Genomic DNA, 20481 nt, shown 5'->3' on the forward strand with positions numbered 1-20481 from the left:
TGAAATTTTGGTACCGTGACAACACTAGTTGTGAGGGGCCCACCCCTTGGTTCTGTGACTGGGGCCCAACATTTGGTGCTATGCCCCTAGGTGACTTTGTGAAAGTGCGAGGTGACAAAGCTAGGCCCTGTGTTGTGGAAGGATGGATACGTGGAAGTATTTGTCTTTGAGATCTATTGTGACAAACCAGTCCTCGGACCTGATCTGTGACACGATTTGTTTCAGAGTTTTGATTTGCTTACAAATTTTGAATTTGAGCTTCCTTACAGAGTGATTCAATTGGCGCAGATCTAAAATCAAACGTAACCCCCCATCCTTTTTTGGGACAATGAAGTACCGGCTTTAAAACCTGGAATCCTTGCTGGGAGGAGGACCCCGTTCTATAGGCTCATTTAGCAAAAGAGCTTTTACTTCGTTCCATAACCAGAGCCTGCTCGGGGCCAAGCAATCTTGGCTGGACCTCACTGAATCAGGGTGGGCGAGACCTGAACTGAACGGTGTAGCCTTTTTTGATTGTCTGCAGGACCCAGCGAGATATGTTTGGTAGAAGATTCCACTCAGCCAGAAAATCTACTAAGAGTACCAGTCACTCCAGACTGGCCTCTGGTGTATTTCAAACAGCAAGCACAGTCACCTGAAGTAATGAACCGGCAGGGAACAACTGGCTTGACAGCTCTGGAGCCCTCCTCGGGTGCAGCTTCAGGTAGTCCAATTTGTTCTCCACGGAGCGGACATGACTGAGCAGAATGGATGGAAGGGGCGTTCTGCATGGGTTAGCCTTTAGCTTAGCTGTTAACCCTGCCCGACTGCCGCATTTCTGTTTTCTATCACACTCCGTCAGTGGGTTGATCCCTCCGTCTCCTCTGGGAGCGACCGCTACTTGTGGGAGACTCTGCTGGTTCATGGGGCACTGGGTGTAGCAGGTCCGATGTCCGAGGCTATGCAGTGTGTCTACAGTGATCACATCTACAGTCCCTAAACTACTAACTTTACACAATTCTAGCATGAAATGACGATCATATATTTGTTTAGTGCTGCTACTCTGCACATAAACTTCTGAACTCACTTGACTAAGTGGCTTATTTCCTGTTAGATATCCGATGCTATTGGGAGCCAGTGCAGCCGCAGCCGAGCAGGGAGCCGCCATTTAAAACTTTATTAGGCGTTACACAGATGTAAGATGAAAAGAAAATATTTTCTGAAGTAAGTCGGTTCCCTTCAGAGATACATTCATATGATTCATTTATTCATACATTTATTCATACAGGCTAATTCATATAGGCTAATTCCCCGTAGCACTCCAGTCCATTGTAAGACTGCTTGTAAATTTGATCATCTCCTGACTCCCCAGATCATTTAACTGCGTGACATAAGTTACATTAATGACAAAATTTTGCATTTCAGTAATTTACTTGCATTAAATAAACTAACTGTTGGTTTAACCCTCTGGGGTCGGCAGTCGCTCCGGCGATACCAGCTTGCTTTTTTTCTTATCAGTGCAAAAGAGACTCAAAATATTTGATCTTACATATAAGTGTTATACATCAATCAAAATTGTTAAATGTCTTCTTTTATTTGTGTACACTCATAATAAAAACAAAATGATGTGTTTTTCATAAAACAAAGAAAATAAACATGATGCGAGTTCTGCCGTCTCTCTAAATGTAAAGTTCATTCTGAAACGCGAAAGAAAATGACCTGTAACTCAGCGAATGTTTGTCACACAGACTTGAGGCGTATGTCTTCAGTCAGAGACTTCAGTAACGTACTCCTCTGCTTTTCATTGAGTTTGGAAGACTGTGTTTGTGCTGTGCTGTGCTGTTTACCTTGGATTTACCTCAGAAGAATTAGAAGAACGCGATTTGAAGATTTTTAAGGTAAGACATTTCCACTCATAATAGTAAAAAAGTTCCTGGAGCTTTAGAGTAGCACCCTGAAAGAGATCATTCCATTTAACCGACTTGTCAAGTGATGCATTTTTTAAATTCTTCTAAAAACCATGTGATTTAAAATATGTGTCTTTACAAGAACGCCATATATATTTGGTTTATGTACTTGCTGCTGGACAGTTGGAGCAGGAAACTGGAAACAGAATATATGTAAGTAGACCAAAGTATCATTTCAGGATTTGATTAGAATATGTGATACAGTATGTGTTTCTTTTTTCTTTTCTTTTTACAAACACTCAAAAAAATGATTTAAGGTGTTTTCTTTTTTTACATAATTAAACAGAGCTTAAGCAACACAAATCTTTATTTTATTTTTATTCCTAATTCTCATTTGCACAGTTTTATTAAATCCCATGAGATTTAATTTTTAAAATGTCAAGTTAACTTAATCCATTTGTGTTGGTCCCACATTAATATATTTGTTGTGTTGACTAAAACAGGGCAGTGCATTTCTAGTTCCCTGCATGCTTTGCATAGGGATCGAGCAGAAGAGAAAATGTTGAAAACTAGTGCTGTTAATGTGTTTTTTACACATGGTAATATTTAATGTTCATTTATGCTTGGCATTTAAAAGAGATGTTGATTGTTGAGGTTACCATTATGCTGAAGTGTAGACCTTCTGGCTAGGCTGTGGGTGGCCACATGAAATAACAATTAGGGCCTGGGTCCAAGCCCCAAAGCGGTGGAGGGCCCTATTGTTCTTTTTAAGGATTTTTTCTGCTCAAACTTTTGGGCACTTTTGGGGGCCTTAATGTATGTTATAATGTAGTGTTATCATGCAATAATTGCACATATTGTAATAAGTTTCACATTATTATTGTATTAAAATGTTCATAATGAATTTTTTTCAAAATGTAATACAATCATAAGCTCATAATGTAATAACAATTTTTATATTATGAGAAATGTATTACATTATAAACTTGTCATTTTGTCATAATTGTAATAGCTTTTAAAACAAAAAAACTTGTATTTCCTTACAGTATATTTAAAAAAATCTAAATCCAGTCTTAAACTACCTGCAAATGCAACATTTAAATATTCATTCAATTATTATTATTATTGGTAGTAGTAGTCGAAGTAGCAGTAGTACTGTATATTTTCATTCAACAGAAAAGCACCGGTATTCCTTTACAGTACATTTTAAAAACCTAAAATGGTAAGACTTTAGAATAAAGTCCGTCATTAATAAGAAACTGTGCAGGAAGTAATGCATGACTAATGAGAAGTACTACATTAACACTTTAGCTACTACTATTAAATAATATGGAAACAAGTTGAACTAATCAGTAAGTAATATCAAATTTAGGACTTAAGATAGTTCCTTATTAGGTAATCAATAATTACTTAATGAGATTGTCATCATTAAGAACTAATAGGTAATTATGACAAATTATGAAGAATTAGTAATAAATGACTTATTAACGTGTCTGAGATGTGAGCAATTGTCTTTTTTTACTCTCAACGTGGTCATAAAATGCATGACTAATTGCTCAAGTGTTACCTACATTATGCCATGGTTTTGGTGAGATTAACATGTAATGCATTTCTCATTATATAAAAATTGTTTTGGGAAATTATTACATTATTAATATTTTTACATTATTTATTAATTTATAATAATTTATAATTACATAAATTATTACATTATGTGCAGCTTTTACATTATGAGTTGCTACAGGCCTTAACATACTCAAAAATGCACACTTTGGAATCTCTGGCCATTAGGGCCACCCCTTGAACAGGCTCTAAAACGCTTTCTTTAAGAATGTAACCTCGTTTCTCTGAAGAGGAAATGAGTCGTTGCATTGAGATGACACTGTGGGAACGCTCTGCGTGATTGTATCATGAAGCACTTGAGAAATCAGTCCAATGGCGTATAGGCGGGTGATGTCATGGCAGGAAGCTTATAAGTGCACCCAGACCAAACATTGTCAGCTTCTGATAGGACGAGCACAACAAAGACAAAATCACCTGGGACCCAGGAGTGAAGTCCAAAACTAGGTTGTAAACCCGACGAGTATGTGGAAAGGAACAGCCCGCCGCATCACACACCTCTTGTAGGGATACCCCTAATACAAGGCTACAAAGCAGCCATACTCCTCCTGCTCCAATGCAACAGAGAGGAAACTGATTTGTTTTCTGTGCAGGGAGCTCTAGATTGATCATGGCCTCAACAACATCATTTGAGTGACCTGAGTCTATGATACCCCTTTTCCACCAAAAAAGAACTGGTTCGGAACTGGTGCTGGTTCAAAGTTGGTTCAACTTGCGAACCTTCTCAGAACCTGTTTGTTTTTCCACTGACTAGAGAGCCCAGCGAACGACGTCGTTACGTCACTGTGAACATTGCCATATGTCTTAGCTTTCCCAGAAATGTTTGTGCCAACTTCAAGCATAACAATTACAATGGCGGACTACTGTACATCATCTTTCTGCAAATGGTTCTCCTGGCTTTGCGAACCTATATTGGGGTCAGAAGAAGACTTTTAGAACACATTTGTGTTGCTCGTCTGGATTACTATAGACAGAGGTACATTACGTTCGAGAAGAAATTGGACAATAACCCCGCCCCCAGCCCCCGACGTAAACATGACGTGGTAAAAGAACGGCTCTAGTCCAACAAAGAGTTGGTGCCGCTTTGGAACCAATTTTCCTGGCCGAGAACGGTTCTTTGGCTGTCGAAACACAAAGAACTGGTTCGTGAGTAGGCACCGGCTCCGAACCGGCACCAGCACTGCCTTGGTGGAAAAGGGGTATGAGTTGGGCACCCTCAGAGACCAAACCCACACTTCCATAAGTCTGTTCTCCAGAAGCCACTTCTGCAAGGGTCTCATGTACAACAGGCCAAAAAATATCACGTTGGACGCTGCTGCCATCAGACCCAACAGTCTCTGAAACTGTTTCACAATGAGTGACTGGCCTAGCTTTATCTTTTTCACAGCTGACAGGATGGACTGGATGCGTGCCGGTGAGAGGTATGCCTGCATCAACATTGAATCCCAAACCACGCTTAGAAAAGTGGTCCTCTGTAGTGGAGAAAGCACACTCTTTTTGGCGTTTAGCCGTAACCTCAACTCTTTCATGTGGGCGAGAACGACATCTCGATGCCGAACGGCCAACTGATGCGACAGAGCCAGAATCAACCAATCGTCGATGTAGTTCATGATGCGAATACCCTGCAGGTGCAGAGGCAGCAGAGCTGCATCTACGCATTTTGTGAAAGTGAGGGGTGATAGTGCTAGGCCGAATGGAAGAACTAGATATTGGTATGCTTTGCCCCTGAAACAAAACCTCAGGAACTTCCTGTGATATGGAAGGATGTATATATGGAAGTATATCCATGAGATCTATTGTGACAAAACAGTCCTCGGATCTGATCTGTGGCATAATTTGTCTCAAGGTTAACACAGAATTTTAGCTGCATAAGTGCATAACTGATCCAAAATGGGACACAACCCCCCATCCTTCTTTGGAACCATGAAATACGGACTGTAGAACAACTTCTCTTGCACAGATGGACAAACGCGAAATATGCTTGATGCTAGCTCTGCTATATATACAAAGTTCGCCAAACATCACCATGATTTTGAGGCGGAGGAGGACGAAAAGTGCCATCAATGCAGCCAGCACACATGCTTCAGTTATTGTGTGCAAGAGAGATCTCAGGACTGGCGGGAGCATATTGTGTTTAAATTTGTTTTAACGAGGAGCAATGTGGGTCTGAAATTTTAGGATGAGAAAGCCAACCTTTGATATGTTGTGTCACAAAAAGAACCATAAATAATAGTCTGCAAACATATAATTAGTTTGCACACAATCATAAGTGAAAGAGAGAAAGGGATATAATGTGTGTATATATATATATATATATATAGTGGATCCATTATCTACAAGTTTTCTTGGTTGATTTCACAAGTGCTTCACAACGCAATCTTGCAGAGCGTTCCCACAGTGTCATCTCAACGCAACGCAAGTTGCAAGGGAACTTGGTCCATATATCAAACACACTTGTACACATGTAGGCTGAACAACTTCCGCACTCATAGTCATAAGCTCAGCCCAACAGGGGTCGTCTATTATGGGTTGTTTAAAAAACACTTGGGGTGCTTCTCAAATGGAAGGCTGCATGAAGGCTCCATATCTTGGCTGCCACATCATCAAACATTGCTGGAGGCCATCTCAATTTGAAGGATCCTTGGCCCTTTTGGCCGGTTTGTCAGATGTATCCTTCGCTGCCTTAAATCACCCACAATCCTTTGCACACATTTAAATTCATGAAAATAATTTTTTTATTAAATGAAAAAAAAATATGACATGTAAACTGCCAATAATCTAAGCCACTGTGAGACCTCAGACGGCTGTCATTCACTGACAATAGACAGCCAGTTAATATCAAAAGAAATTCCAAAATTAAGTTTAAATAGCATTTTCATGCAGTGACTGCCGGGTTGGAAACATTTATGACAGAGCCATGCACTCATACTAGACCATCTCATTCTAGCGTTTAATGCTGAGGAGGACTGTAGTCTACAAGTCTACAAAGGACTAGACTAGGAAGGACACAATCTCAGTAGGATGCAGCCTTCCGTTTGAGAAGCACAAAGGCTCTGGAATTTGATTTACTCCTAGGCAATTCATCCGATCACCACCAAACTCGGTCAACATGAAGCCAAGACATTGAGGATGCTAAATTACGGATGGATTCTTGATATCTCAAACGGTTTGGCCGGGGGAAAGGGAAACAGGAAGATTGTTAGAACTTCTGCATACATTAACTGATTTTGATAAAACTTCAACTGTGTGTTTGTTGTAGGAGGCCGATCACATGGATGTGACTTTTGTGAGTCAAAAGTTATAATGCCACCAAATGGAAGCAGAAAGTGTGTCACTTTCAAAATGCGGTAAAAAAAAAAAAAAAAACCGATTTGCTTTATCAGAAAAATGTCAAGACATGGCAAATGTAGACCTGTGAAAAGATTCTTGATATCTTAAATACTGTTGCCATGGCAATGAATTAAACTTTAATATTCTTTTTGGAGGCTTCTAAGACATTTAGCATGCTTTAAATTGCATGAAACTCGACACACACATCAGAGTTGTTAGCCAGTAGATATGGGCAAAGCCATAGAAACGGGTGAGCAGGAAGGGCTTAAAAGCGCCACCTTTTGACAAAAGTGGGGGGTTAGGTTTACCTACAGTCACCAAACTCTGTATATATATTGGCCTCATCAAGCTGGACAGCTTTCTAATTTACAGTCATTAGCTACGACCAACACGAAATCAGTTATTTTGGTTTAAATATGCATTTTTTGTCAAATTCGCGGTGTTGCCTGGACTTGGGCCCTTCATCGCTGCTTGCAGCTATATTTCTATATTGTTCTCAGCTGTAACTGTGTTAATGCTAGTGACAAGAAATGTTATACTTCGTCATTAAATTTGCATATTACAAAAGTAAAAATAAGCATGTAGGCAAATGCTGTGTTGGCTATAAAATTTGATTGCAGTAAATAAAATAAATTAATTCTAGGGTTCATATGGTCATTGATTATAACTTCCAATTTTAAATGTCCAAGACAACTAAACATTAAACACTTAAACTGTAACTTAAACAGGTTTTTGGTTATTGAAGGTTAATGAAAGTAAATGAAGGTTATTAAGTTGATAATCAATACAAAATATAATTATGTTATGTGGTGAAATGTGTATTTAAGCAATAAAAATACATTTTGTTCATTTTCTGGGTACTTTTCCTCTTTATATATGTTGCATTTCTCAGGGTTTAGAAGTGTTATGTACACATATGTTATGTGTTATGAAAGTGATGTTACTTGCTGTGTGGTGAATGTCACCAGGGTTTATTGTGAAGTTTCTCATCTCACACTCTCAATATTTTTGTTCTCTGTCAGGGGAGATGTTACCTCCACATGTCATATGATAGCCTAGCTTTGTACTTTATGTGGCCTTTGCTCCATAAATACCTTGAGAAATGTTTCTTAGTTAATCCATAGATTCTACCCAGTGAACAGTGACTTAAGATAACAATAAGTTAACATTTTGTTACTTACATTTTAGACACAAAACAATGATTCTCCAGCTAAAAAGTAGGATAACATTCTCTGAAAACATTCTAAAAATATGGAATGCTTGCCATTAATTCTTTTCAACAAGCAAAGTAAAAGTTTCATCATAAATAATTCACAGGTATCACCCTGATTGATTAGACTCACCGATGACAAAGACTCCTTCATTTCACAAATTCACATTTTTAAGATCTTTATTAACTGCGTACAAAGACATTGATTGATTAACTTGATAAACAGGATGGGATTTTAAATCCACCACTTTAGTCATCAACAGACAATTAATACTTGTCACATGTCTTTCTGTTGTATTTTTAGAGACCTTACTGGCTTTGCCAGTGTGCACACTGTAGAAAACCATGGCTGAATGCAAAGGTGAGAGAAACTTTCTATTTAAAACTAATTAATTCTGCCAAATATAGCTGTTTTTAGAGCAGAGCAGAAAATGTAAGCTGTGAGCTGTTCAGTGATCCGCACATTATACAATTTGCGAATGAATCGTTTGATTAATTCGGTTTTGCCTCTATCAAACTAGTTTTGTGCCAAATTGTGACCCTCCTGCCAGGTAATATTAGATTCATCACTGAATGTGTCTGTATGAACAAGAGCCGTATAACCGTTACCGTTCTCACAACCGTTCTCACAAAAGCATTGGTTATAAGTCTGTTTCAAAGGGAGGGAGCCACTAACTAGATAATTCATTAAAGCAAACTAATACCCTATGTTGCAAGCACTACTAGAAAAAAACACAAGAGAAAAAAATGCTTCTCATTATTTACATCTCTTTATAAACAAATAAAACAAATAAACAAATAAAACTATAATAAAAAAAATTTGCACATCTTCCATCAATGGAACAATACATAAGGAATTGGTGCTTTTCACATATAAAAAAAATAGATGCATATATTTACTATGTAATACTAATGTGTATTCACGTGAGTTACTTTCACCTAATTTGTGAGTTGTTTCTGAGTGGTCCCTACCCCCTCACTGTCATCCAGATCCCTACGCAGACCAGCTTGGTATGCCTCCAGTATTGACATCATGTGCAGACACGGCTGCTAATGGCTTAGTGGGTAGCACCGGGGCCTTCACGGACCATGCTGAACCAGGGGACAGATAACTCGCGAGCGTCTGTTCAGCCCTAGGCATCGTCCCATAACCATACTCTTTCAACCCCCTTATATCTGAATAAACATGAACTTGGGGGCTGAAAAGACAGACGGGACGAGTATGGCTTATTCCATGATCTAGATAGCTCACTATGTCAATCAGGAAAGAATGGAAGGCCCTGTGGAGGAGGAGACAGAAAATGCTCGTCCCTGTTTCTCTGGCCAATCGATGTTTATCTTAGAGATAGGGCGGCGCCCGTCTCTAACCCCTCTGAGAGATCCATTTGCGAATCCCATGATCTCGGGGCCAGAACCATCCCTGAACACGTTCCTCAAAATGCCCACACTGTTCGCAGTCAGCCCCCTTGAAGGCTGACAGACCGTGATCTGCTACACACAACACATAACACACAAGTCGTGTGAATCCCCACCTGTTAGGAAGCGCAGGAGGGAGAAGCACACTGCTTGAATGTTTGGTTCGCCATTTTAGAAGTGTGATATTTTTGACTGCAAAATCTCTGGACAGACAACAATGAATAAGACACACAGTTTGACATAGAGCGCTTGCTGAGGCACAGAAGCTTACGCTGGTCATTCCGGATGTGCTTTTATCCTTTCCTGGTCACGACATTACCCGCGCGTGACGTTCCCTCTCGCCATTAGACTAGTTGACATACATGCTTAAGACGCAATCTCGCGGAGGCGTTCCCAAAGCGTCATCGATGCAGCGCAATTTCCCTTGAAAGGGAATTAAACAAAAGGAAAGAGAGCAGTGGTGGAAAGTAACTAATTACAAATACTTTCGTTACAGTACTTGAGTACATTTTTCGATTTTTTTCTACTTTGAGTATAATTAAATTGTGGTACTTTTACTTGTTTTGATATGATGTTTGGTTTTGATATGATGTTTCAACTACTATGCAATTTTCTACATTAAAATAAATTTTTTTTTTTTTATTTGGGCTATAGTTAAGCGATTTTTATATTTTATGAGACCTGGTTTCCATACATAATTTGTGTATATCGCAAATAATTATATAGTATCTTTCACATCCCAAATATTTGTAAAATGCAGAGAGTAATGAAACAATTGGGATTAGCCAGTTTACTGCTTACTATTCTCACTATTATTAAATTAGGAAATATTAGGGAAATCAGATCACGGCGAAGTAGGACAGCTGACAGGACTGTAACAGCCCTTCATTTTTCTTGCTCCCACTCTTTTTATGTTATATATACTGCCACTGGGTTCAATTTTTTCAGAAATATGGAATCTCTTTCCACTTACATGCTAATGATTTCGCTGTAGTGGCTGCCCGTGAAAGTTAGAGTTGATTTTAAAATATTAATTTTGGTTTTTATATCACTTAATAATCTCGCACCGCTCTATCTCACTGAGTTGTTGCAATCACACAAATCAGTGAGAACGCTTAGGTCGGAACAGCTAAAAATGTTATCCGTCCCTAGGTCCAGAGTGAAGCACCATGGGGACTGAGCTTTTGCTATTACAAGATCAACTCTTTGGAACAATCTCCCTGTAGCCATTCGAACAGCACCTTCTTTGTTTGTTTTTAAATCTATGCTATATCGTTCCAAACCCGTAAGAACTTTATTCATCATCGGAACACAAAATAAGCTTTCTGATCCACCCATAGGCAACAACATCATTGCAACTTTCAAGGACCAGAAAGGTAGTAAAGACATCGTTAAAATGACTACAGTGGTTCAAATGTAATGTTATGAGGTGACAAGAATACTTTGCGCCAAATCCCCCCCAAATAATGACTTTATTCAACAATCTCATCTCCTCCACGTCATTCTTCTAAACTGTTCACGTAGTAAACACAGGGCAGTGCTTGCGGGTTCTACATCAGAACGCCGGCTCATTTTTGGACCTAATTTCATGATTTCATTAGATGAAACAACACATTATAAGGTTGTTTATAAGGCATTATGCGTACATTATAACACATTAAGAATTCTCTTATAATGCATTATAAATACAGGCTTCATACACTGTAAATTCCAACAGTTGTTAAAGTTAACTTTACTTAATGTCTTAACTTAATTGTAAAAAACCTAGTAATCTGTACTATTCAGTACACAGTTACAACAACCAGAGAAAATCTAACATTAAAAAGGCAAGGCTCAGTAGCCCAACTAAAACAAACACTGATCACAGTAACGGCGACTTCAGCCAAAACAGTCTATCATTGTCCCAACTCTCTTTTGTATGTCTTTCTATTAACAACCTAAAACTTTGAGTAAAACATGCTTGAGAAATCCTAGGCAACCAGTTTCTGCACACTACAAATATTGATGCACCTATTTGCATCAGATTTTTGAGTATTTTGAGCTAAATTTATGTGTGTTTGACCAACTAGACTTTACACCCTTAAAGCTAGGGAAGGCAAAAGAAATGTATAAACACTTCTTTTTATACCCTGTTGAAACTCTCTTCACATCCTGATAGCAATCAATAATAGAAGTGCTCTAAAAACTCTTTCCCACAAGAGTTTTTATTTCATTTATTTGCCACCCACTGCCAGCGTTTTTGACTATTTTCACAAAAAGTTCATGGCCCCCAGAATATTTAGTTGTTAATGAAAAAAAATATGAACAAAAAAACCATTTACTCATTTTCTTCATGCAGGTGACAGTACGTAACACAAATGCCGTAAATTGTCACAGGAACAAGAAAATCCACAAAGAAAGAATAAATAAAAATTATATAATGCTAATTAGATCTAGTTAGATTAGGTCTAGAATTTAAGACCTCTCATTAGTACAAATCTGACTTTTTTCAGATTTAATGCTTTTTAAGACTTTAAGGATCCACAGGGATTAGTAAAAGCATTATGAAAGGCAGTTACTGTATAACTAGATGAAACACTTATTATGTGTAGTGATATGTATACTCTGTGATTTTATGTTTTGTTCTAACATAATTGGAAATAACTGGAAAAAGTGCATTTTTAATGATCTGTTGTGTGATTAGAAGCCTTGTGACCCCCTAACCCACCCATGACTGAACCACAGAAGTTTCACTAATGTTTGGTTTGAATCTCAGAACTTGTCGTCAGTGACTCCGCAGTCCTTTCAGAGTTCGCCCAGGAGTTTCTTCTGTCTGCTCAGCGAACAGCTCTGCTCTATCATCTGTCTTACCTGCATCTGGGTACTTTCCCAAAGCTGGAGCGTCAGATCAGAAAGAGAGCTCTCGAGACACAAATGCTGTTTGAATCCTCTGAGGCTGTTTTGATGAAGGTGAGACCATCCTTACGGAAAGAAAATAAATGTCCATATAATTATGATCATTATATTAACTTGTTTAATGTATGCTACATGTATATGTTTAGGCTGCATTTTGAAACGTCAGATTTACACGTCTAAGATAACTATTGTTAATTTTAGCTATTTATTTTAACCTTTAACACCAGCTGACAACATGTTACAATGTTTATATGGTACACTAGCTGGGTTTCCTTCCAAACGTGAAGTGAATCTTTTCAAAGTTCGCGAAAGAAGAAAAAAACAAACAAATGCAAATTTGGTGCATTTCCATCAAGTTGTTTGAGTGGATGACGGTGGTATTGATAACCTTTTAACCGACAGTAAATAAAACACCCATTAGCAGAAACAGTAGTGATGTGTCGTTCGACTCCATGAGCCGACTCCTTTAAGTGAATGGTGAGAGTCGGTTCCTGTCTGAGAGCCGTTTTCCCTTTTCGTATATTGGATTATGTTGTGTTGTAAATAAATCCAAACAATCAAAAAGCCATTCTTTTTTTAAATCTCCTCATTCTTTGTGCAAGGTTGCTCAGAATGATAGGGCCTTATAGCACCTAATAGGGCCATTATGGGAGGGTCTTTGTCTTTCTCAGGTGTGAAACACATTAATATTCATGATGTGTTCACGCCTCCCCGCATAAAGCTTTCTTACACAAAACATGTCTTATAAATTTAAAATCGATATATTTTTTTATCTGAACGAGTTGTCAGGATGATTTTCACATAGTTTTGGAGCAAATATTCTAGGCTACGTGATACAATTTTCAAAAGTTGTGTGAAGAAATAATCAGTATGGGTTTCTAATTTCAGTGACAATTATTTTAGTTTTTTTAACAAACCACGCATAAATGTCATTATCTTAAAACTACAAACTTTTACACACATGCTGCTGATATATTATTGTAGCAGTGTTTGTACTGAATACAGTGAATTTATGTCATTTAGCCATGAAAATGTCACAAGTAACAGAAATAAGCACAAATGTCAGCGCATGTCAGAACACCCCCAGGGCCAGAAAACACCTCGGACCCCAGAGGGTTAATACAAGACAGAATAATATGAATATCCTTTCGCTACACTGCTCAAAAACACGTCAAGTAGCCACTAACTAAATGTTATTTTGATGTGTATGTGCGTGCGAATCGATCACGTTTGATGACATTACCCCGCCGCTCTTGATTCGCCACACGCACATACAGCTACACATTAACCTAATATCCAGTCACTACATCGAGCAATGTGGAAAAGATCATCCTTATTATCAGGTTAGAAAACAAAATGAGTAACTCATGCAAACATATACTCTTATTACTGAGCTGACCCAAATGATCCAGTTTGGTTCTCAAAAAGGGCTAGAATTCCCATCATGAGGAAACAGCCTATCAGTCACGTGGGTTTAATGTGCGCTACTTCAGAATTTATTCTGCAGATGTGTTTCCATCTCCCATTATTCACATTAACTCTTTTTCACACAAGTAAAAAACCACCTCAAGCGAGCGTAAAAACTTTTTTGAGAATTAAAGGATTTTGAATTTAAATTTGACGTTTCCATCTCTCATTTCTGATGCGATACCTCAAAATGTGCTTAAAAACTGCGTGTTTGCGCCGAGAAGCACATATGAAATCAGCATATAAAGCATACCATGCAAACAAACTATAAAGCATACCCACACCAAACAGCATTAGCTTCTGTGCCTACAGCAAGCGCTCTATGTGAAATCGTTTGTTCTGGTGTCTCAGTATATTGCAAAAAAGCACTGTGGGCAGGAGTTTTTCACCACTATATACTGTATACAAAGAAGCATTATAATGGCGAGGGAACAACATTCAGCAAGTGTTTTTATCCCTGCCCACGTAATATCACAGGTGGGGTATCACAGTCAGTCGGTATGCTAAAATCTATCAGATCTCTTTTCAGGACATCTTTATACCTCAGTTTGGGTCTATCGAAAATGCGGGCAACATCCTTGAGCACACTGTGTAGAACTGCGAGAGGGGGGCATTCTGGTGACATGTCCAGCCCATTTAAGGCGAAAAATTTAGGCGGGAGGAAAGCGGTTCACTTTTGGTCACTTTGAACAGAATGGTCTCCATTTGACGTTTTATCCCTCCAGGTCTTACCGATTATAAACCTGAGGCATCTAGTATGGAAGGCACTTAGCCGACTCTCTTGATACCTGTAGGTAGTCCAGCATTCAGCACCATACAACAGGATGCTCAGAACACGTCTCATACACTCTTACTTTAGTGCAGACAGATAGATGCCTAATCCGCCATACACGTTTTGTCAGACGTCCAAAAGTAGAGGCCACTTTCCCCAACATGACTGAAATCTCATTGTCTAGGGTGGTATTATGGGTCATAGTAAATCCAAGATAACTGAACTTTCCCACATCATCAAGTGCAACAATATTTAACTGAAAGCAATGCATGTTGGCCTCTTCTGACAGTCACAGTTTTTTTCAAGCTGATTAAGAGCCCAAAAACATCACATGAGCTTGAGAAACAGTCAAGCAGAGTCTGAAGCTGCTCTGGTGAAGATGCGCATAATGCAGCATCATCTGCGTATCAAGGGAACTCGCGCTGTGTCAATTGACACTGTGGGAACGCTCTGCGTGATTGCATCGTGAAGCACGAGTGAAATCAGTCCAGGACCCTCTGCTCCCGCTTGGCGGTCTTCGAGGAGACTTAGGCTTGCATTCCTCACGGTTCAGGTCCCGCTGTTGCCGAGGCACAGAGTCGATCCAGATCGTGGGAATCGCAAATGGATCTTTCAGAGCGTTTTGAGACGGGCCCAGCCTTATCTCAGCCCTCACCTGATCGATCCAGTGCCTTTTGCGGTACAAAAACAGAGCGTCACTACCCGTACACTATCCCCAGAAAGAAGGGGGGTTATTATTATCGCCAAGAAGGCTACGGGAAAGAGTGTCAGGCCTCTGAGTGTAGTCCCCTTCAGAGAGGCGTGGTCAACACAATGACAATGACAATTTATTTGTATAGCACTATTTAAAACAACAGCTGTTGACCAATGTGCTTTTCACAATGTAACTAAGTTCAAGTCGACAAACGAGACAAAATGACAGAAAAAGACCTAAGCATCACACTAGAACATAGAAAGCACATAAAAGCACAACATTAAAACACATGATAAGAGAACTTAAAAAATCGCATAAGATCACATCATTTACAACCAGTGTTGGGAACGTTACTTTAAAAAAGTAATTAGTTATAGTTACTCACTACTTGTTCCAAAAAGTAACTGAGTTAGTAACTGAATTACTCTATAATAAAAGTAACTCGTTACCAGGGAAAGTAACTATTTGCGTTACTGTTAAAAAAAAAAAAGTTGCTATATGTCAAAGAATTTGGAAACACTTTGCAGTTTGAATGTCCTGTATAAACAAAATTACTGAGTATGTTTTTATGTTTTCACTGTTCGATCGTGTCCGCGCCTCACACACACGCGCACACACACACACACACGCGCGCGCGCGCACACACAAATCGCGCCCGCACCTCACACACACACACACGCGCGCGCACACACAAATCGCGCCCGCGCCCGCGCCTCTCTCCCTCTCCCTCTCCCTCTCTCTCTCACACACACACACCACATTCCAGCATTCCAATCTTTAAATCGCAGCCTGCTCCAGAGCCATGTTCAGAGCTAAGGCGGGGCTACAGATAAAGAACCCGCGTATCTAACAGTAGTTCCGCATTACATTAAATAATTTTCACACGCGAGTTTTATTTATTTTTATACCGTGTATTCTCCGTGTAAATGTATGCACCGAACCGTGACGCCCGTACCGTTTCGGTTCAATTCAAATACATGTACCGTTCCACCCCTAGTTCTTGCCTTTGTTTGACCTCAATGAATTTGAAGTAGTATCTCCAGTCCTCGAAAATGCCAACTTTTCATCAGATTGCAACTGACTCGCCATCCCTGCTGCTTCATCAAATCTCTGTTTAGCTTGTGTGTGTGTGGCGCCGCTGGCGCGTGTGCTGGCATGTGTGTAAAAACACTGGCTCTGATTGGCTACCATGAAAGACATGACTCTGCCTTAGCCAATCATAATCGCTTACCTCGTTATTAACCCACCTCCTCACTAGCTGTGCGAGCCAGGGAGGGGTGCGTTCGGATTACACAGTTTATCAGAGAAATGCATAGTAACGCACCGCATTTAACGTCCAGTAATGTTAACGGCGTTGTAACGACGGGAAAAGTAATTAGTTAGATTACCCCGTTACTGAAAAAATAGCGTCGTTACCTAACGCCGTTCTTTAAAACGGCGTTATTCCAAACACTGTTTACAACACAAGAATACAGTATTAATCGAAAGCTTTTGAAAATAAAAAAGTTTTAAGTCTGGATTTAAAAGTAAGAAGAGATGGAGCTTGTCTTAAGCTAATAGGTACAGTATTCCAAAGCCTTGGGGCAGCGATGTAAAAAGCTCAATCTCCCCTACACTTAAGCCTTGATTTTGGGGTACACAGTAAAGCCTGATTTGCTGAGCGGAGGGATCTTGCAGGTTTATATTCAGTCAGTAGTTCAGATAGATAGGTTGGTGCTAATCCATTTACCACACCACAGTATACAGTGCCCATTCCTCTTCAGTGCCCTCAAGGGACCGTTCTGCCAACCCTGCCACCTCGTGTGCTGCAGGGCGCACCGGTCTCCCGCGAACACATATCTCAGAAACCCCGAGGAAACGTAGCGGTCCTGGGATGCTTGCCAAGAAAAGGATACCCTGCATCTAAGCAGAGGATGAGCAAGTGGGTGGTGTAGGCTATCTTACTTGCTTACGAGTCGGCCGGTCAGCCTTTACCTATGACTGTCCGGGCCCACTCAACCAGGAGTATGGCTGCTTCTAAAGCTCTACTGCCGGGCGTCTCCCTTCAGGACATTTGTGATACGGCAGGCTGGTCCTCTCCGAACAGCGTCTCGACGCAGCGTCTCGTTCCCTCTTCAGAGAACCAGGGTTACATACGTAACTTGAGACATTTCTGTTCTTGTTTTTTCTCTTTCCTTCAGTGATTCTGCTTATTAACAGAAAATGTTTCAGGAACATCATACTAACATTTAAATGACGTTCTATTAACTTTAAGGAAACTGGACATTTTTATGTTCTTTGGAATGTAACAAATTAACGCTAAAATGTTGAATTTTTGGGGGGGGAAATTAAGTTGAAAGAAAAGTTGAAAGAATGTTTCAGGAACATCATACTAACATTTAAATGACGTTCTATTAACTTTTAGGAAACTGGACATTTTTATGTTCTTTGGAATGTAACAAATTAACATTCCTAGAATGTTGAATTTTTGGGGGGAAAAATTAAGTTGAAAGAAAAGTTGAAAGAATTTTTCAGGAACATCATACTAACCTTTTAAAAATGTTCCACTAACATTAAGAAAACTTGACATTTATGTTTCTATAACCAAAACAAAATGTTTAGAAACCGTTCTTTGAACAAAAAATTGTTAGCAAGAATATTGTTTACAAGCTTTATTATTGACGTCTTTCCGTGGTTGAAATACTGATTGAGGTTACATGAGACATGAGACATGATACATTTTGCAAATTTGATCTGTATCTTTCAACATTTGATGTTTATTTACTATTAACTAGTAAAGAGGAAGATATGATCGTTTCACATGCGGCTTGAACTGATGTGCTAAACTGAGCAGCAAAATGTACTTAAAATGTGCTCGTGCAAATTGTTACCAGGATTTTATAAAGTAAATCTTACCAGTTATTTAGTGTACTTACTTTCAGCTTTATTGTCCTTAAAAAGCTATTTGTTCTGTAACACTCACTGCAGCGATGCAACTAATGCAATGGGCAAACAAAGTTTATTACAATTATGACATACTACTTCATTAACCATTAACCATTATACCTGTGGATAATTGATGTTTTCTCTTAGTGTGTGGGCACGAGTTCCAACCTGGTCAACACCCTGTTCCCTAAGCTGATGGAGGCTGTTCAACTGAACAAACCCAAACTGGCTGTGAACTACCTGGAGAAAACCAAAGCATGGATCGATGACATCATTAAATCTGTGGATGACATTGTAAAGAGGTGAAAAGCAATATATTTTCCTGTAAAAACATCTAAACATCATTAAAAAGATACATGAGAAACAAAATCACATAATCACATTTTTTACCAGTTTTTGAATAGAATCTGAATAGAATCTGATAAATTAAACGTATTTTCCCTTACACCATTTTTTTTTTTTTTTTTACATTTGTAAAGTTTATGCTTTAAAAAAATTCCACTGGCATAACAATAAAATGCATAAAAAATTTGGTTACACTTTATTTTAAGGTGTCATTGTTACAGTGTAATTATATATGTAAGTACTGAGTAAAATTAAGCAACTACATGTTGCTTAGGGTTAGGGTAAGCCTACATGTTGCACTGTAGGGTTAGGGTAAGATTAGGATTTGGTTGAGGGTTAGTTGCATGTAGTTATGCACAATTTACTGTTACTACTACGTTAAGTATGTAACATGTAAAAATATAAATGTATTGTGTTTTAAGAATGGTTAGAAATATTTACTGGCCAACAAGACAAAATACTGATTAACAAAAGTATTGTTTTCAGTGTTTAATTGTGACATTTTGAAACATGACCTCCTGAAACATGAGGACTACAAAATCTAGTGACCACCATAAGCAGTGCAGCTCTAAAGAGTAGTAACCTACTTACTCACTAACATAATAAAATGGAATAGCACCATATCTCTGACATTACACACAATGTACCCTAAATCCAATCACTGTAAGCGTTCATTTACATTCAGGTATGATCAACAAAACCAAAGTGTGGCTGCATGCACCAGTGATGTGATTCAAGAACAGAATGAGACTCAAGTAAGACAAATTCGACGATCTGTGGAGATGGAGAGGATGAAGACAGCAATAGCCAATCTTGAGGAGGAGCTGGAAGAAAATGCCAAAGATATAGAGGAAATTGAGAAAGAAATTCAAGAGAAACACAGTGAGATGAAGAAGTTCATTGTGAAAGTTTCTATTAAAAAAAACAGTGTTGGTATTCTGTCCTCCTTGGTGCCACATTTTCCATCCTTTATTAATTCCATCTATAATGCTATCACTGCCCCTGGTGTTGATGGTAAAAAACATGATCTCAGTGTCGAACTGTCTCGTCTCACATCTGAAAAGAGAATACTGCAAAACAAAGAGAACAAACTCAATGTCGAACTGATAGACCTTCAGCTGAAGTTGGACAATTCCAACATAACGCAGGGTAAGTGTCTGGTTTAATAGTTTAGAAAACAGATCTACTCTTTATCATATCTTCATGTTCTAGCCTTTGCTAATGCAGTACTTCAGATGTAACTGTGCTTACATGAAAGATCTGAATACTCTGAACATACATATACTGTAAATTCTAATTAGTTAGACTTACTTAAAGCATGCAAACCAATTACCTTAGAAAAACGAAGTCAAATTAAATAGGAATACTATGTTGTACTGACAAATGCTTATTTATTATATTTCTCTTACACAAGAGTTCTAGTAACTAAAAAAGAACTGTACTTGATCATTTACTTTAGATTTACTCTTGACTTAGTATTGCTACCATTGTTGTTACTAGCATTGTCAATTGCAAGATATTAATTGCAAGATATTATCAAATATAGAGGGATTATAACAACTCAATTAAATGTTTCACAAGGTGTTTATACAAGTGTTTGCAATAAAATTGTAAAACATTATTCAAAATGAAAAATAGACTACTCAACTCAACTTCTCTTTATTTACATGATCTGACTCAAGGATGAAAAAAATGGTTTTGACTACCATACTAATCTGTTTATCAAATAATAGAGCACTATCAAAAAACATGCCCAAATTCTTCACTAGTGGTTTCACACGAAGACAAGCGGCCACAATTTAATCAAGAGGAGCTAGCAGCTTCTGGGGCCAGTTGTTCAATAGTAATCTGATCGGATTTCGGCTATGGGATTGGATCAAATCTTGAAAATGAGTTGTTCAAAAGAAAAGAAGGATTCTGA

The 20481-nt window shown here is 38.6% G+C and overlaps 1 protein-coding gene across 1 annotated transcript; it reads left to right on the plus strand.

The window, feature by feature from the left end:
• Window positions 1-2038: 2038 nt before the first annotated feature.
• LOC311283988 (uncharacterized protein) lies at window positions 2039-19726 on the plus strand (the record flags this gene model as incomplete). The annotated part of the gene is made up of 5 exons (XM_084398801.1): window positions 2039-2099; window positions 8351-8407; window positions 12218-12411; window positions 18363-18517; window positions 19246-19726. Exons 2-5 carry the CDS (start codon window positions 8392-8394, stop codon window positions 19724-19726), a joined length of 846 nt encoding a protein of 281 aa, XP_084254927.1. The 5' UTR covers window positions 2039-2099; window positions 8351-8391.
• Between the last annotated feature and the right edge of the window lie 755 nt (window positions 19727-20481).

Source organism: Rutilus rutilus (assembly GCF_951802725.1).
Source record: "Rutilus rutilus genome assembly, chromosome: 24".
NCBI lineage: Eukaryota > Metazoa > Chordata > Actinopteri > Cypriniformes > Leuciscidae > Rutilus > Rutilus rutilus.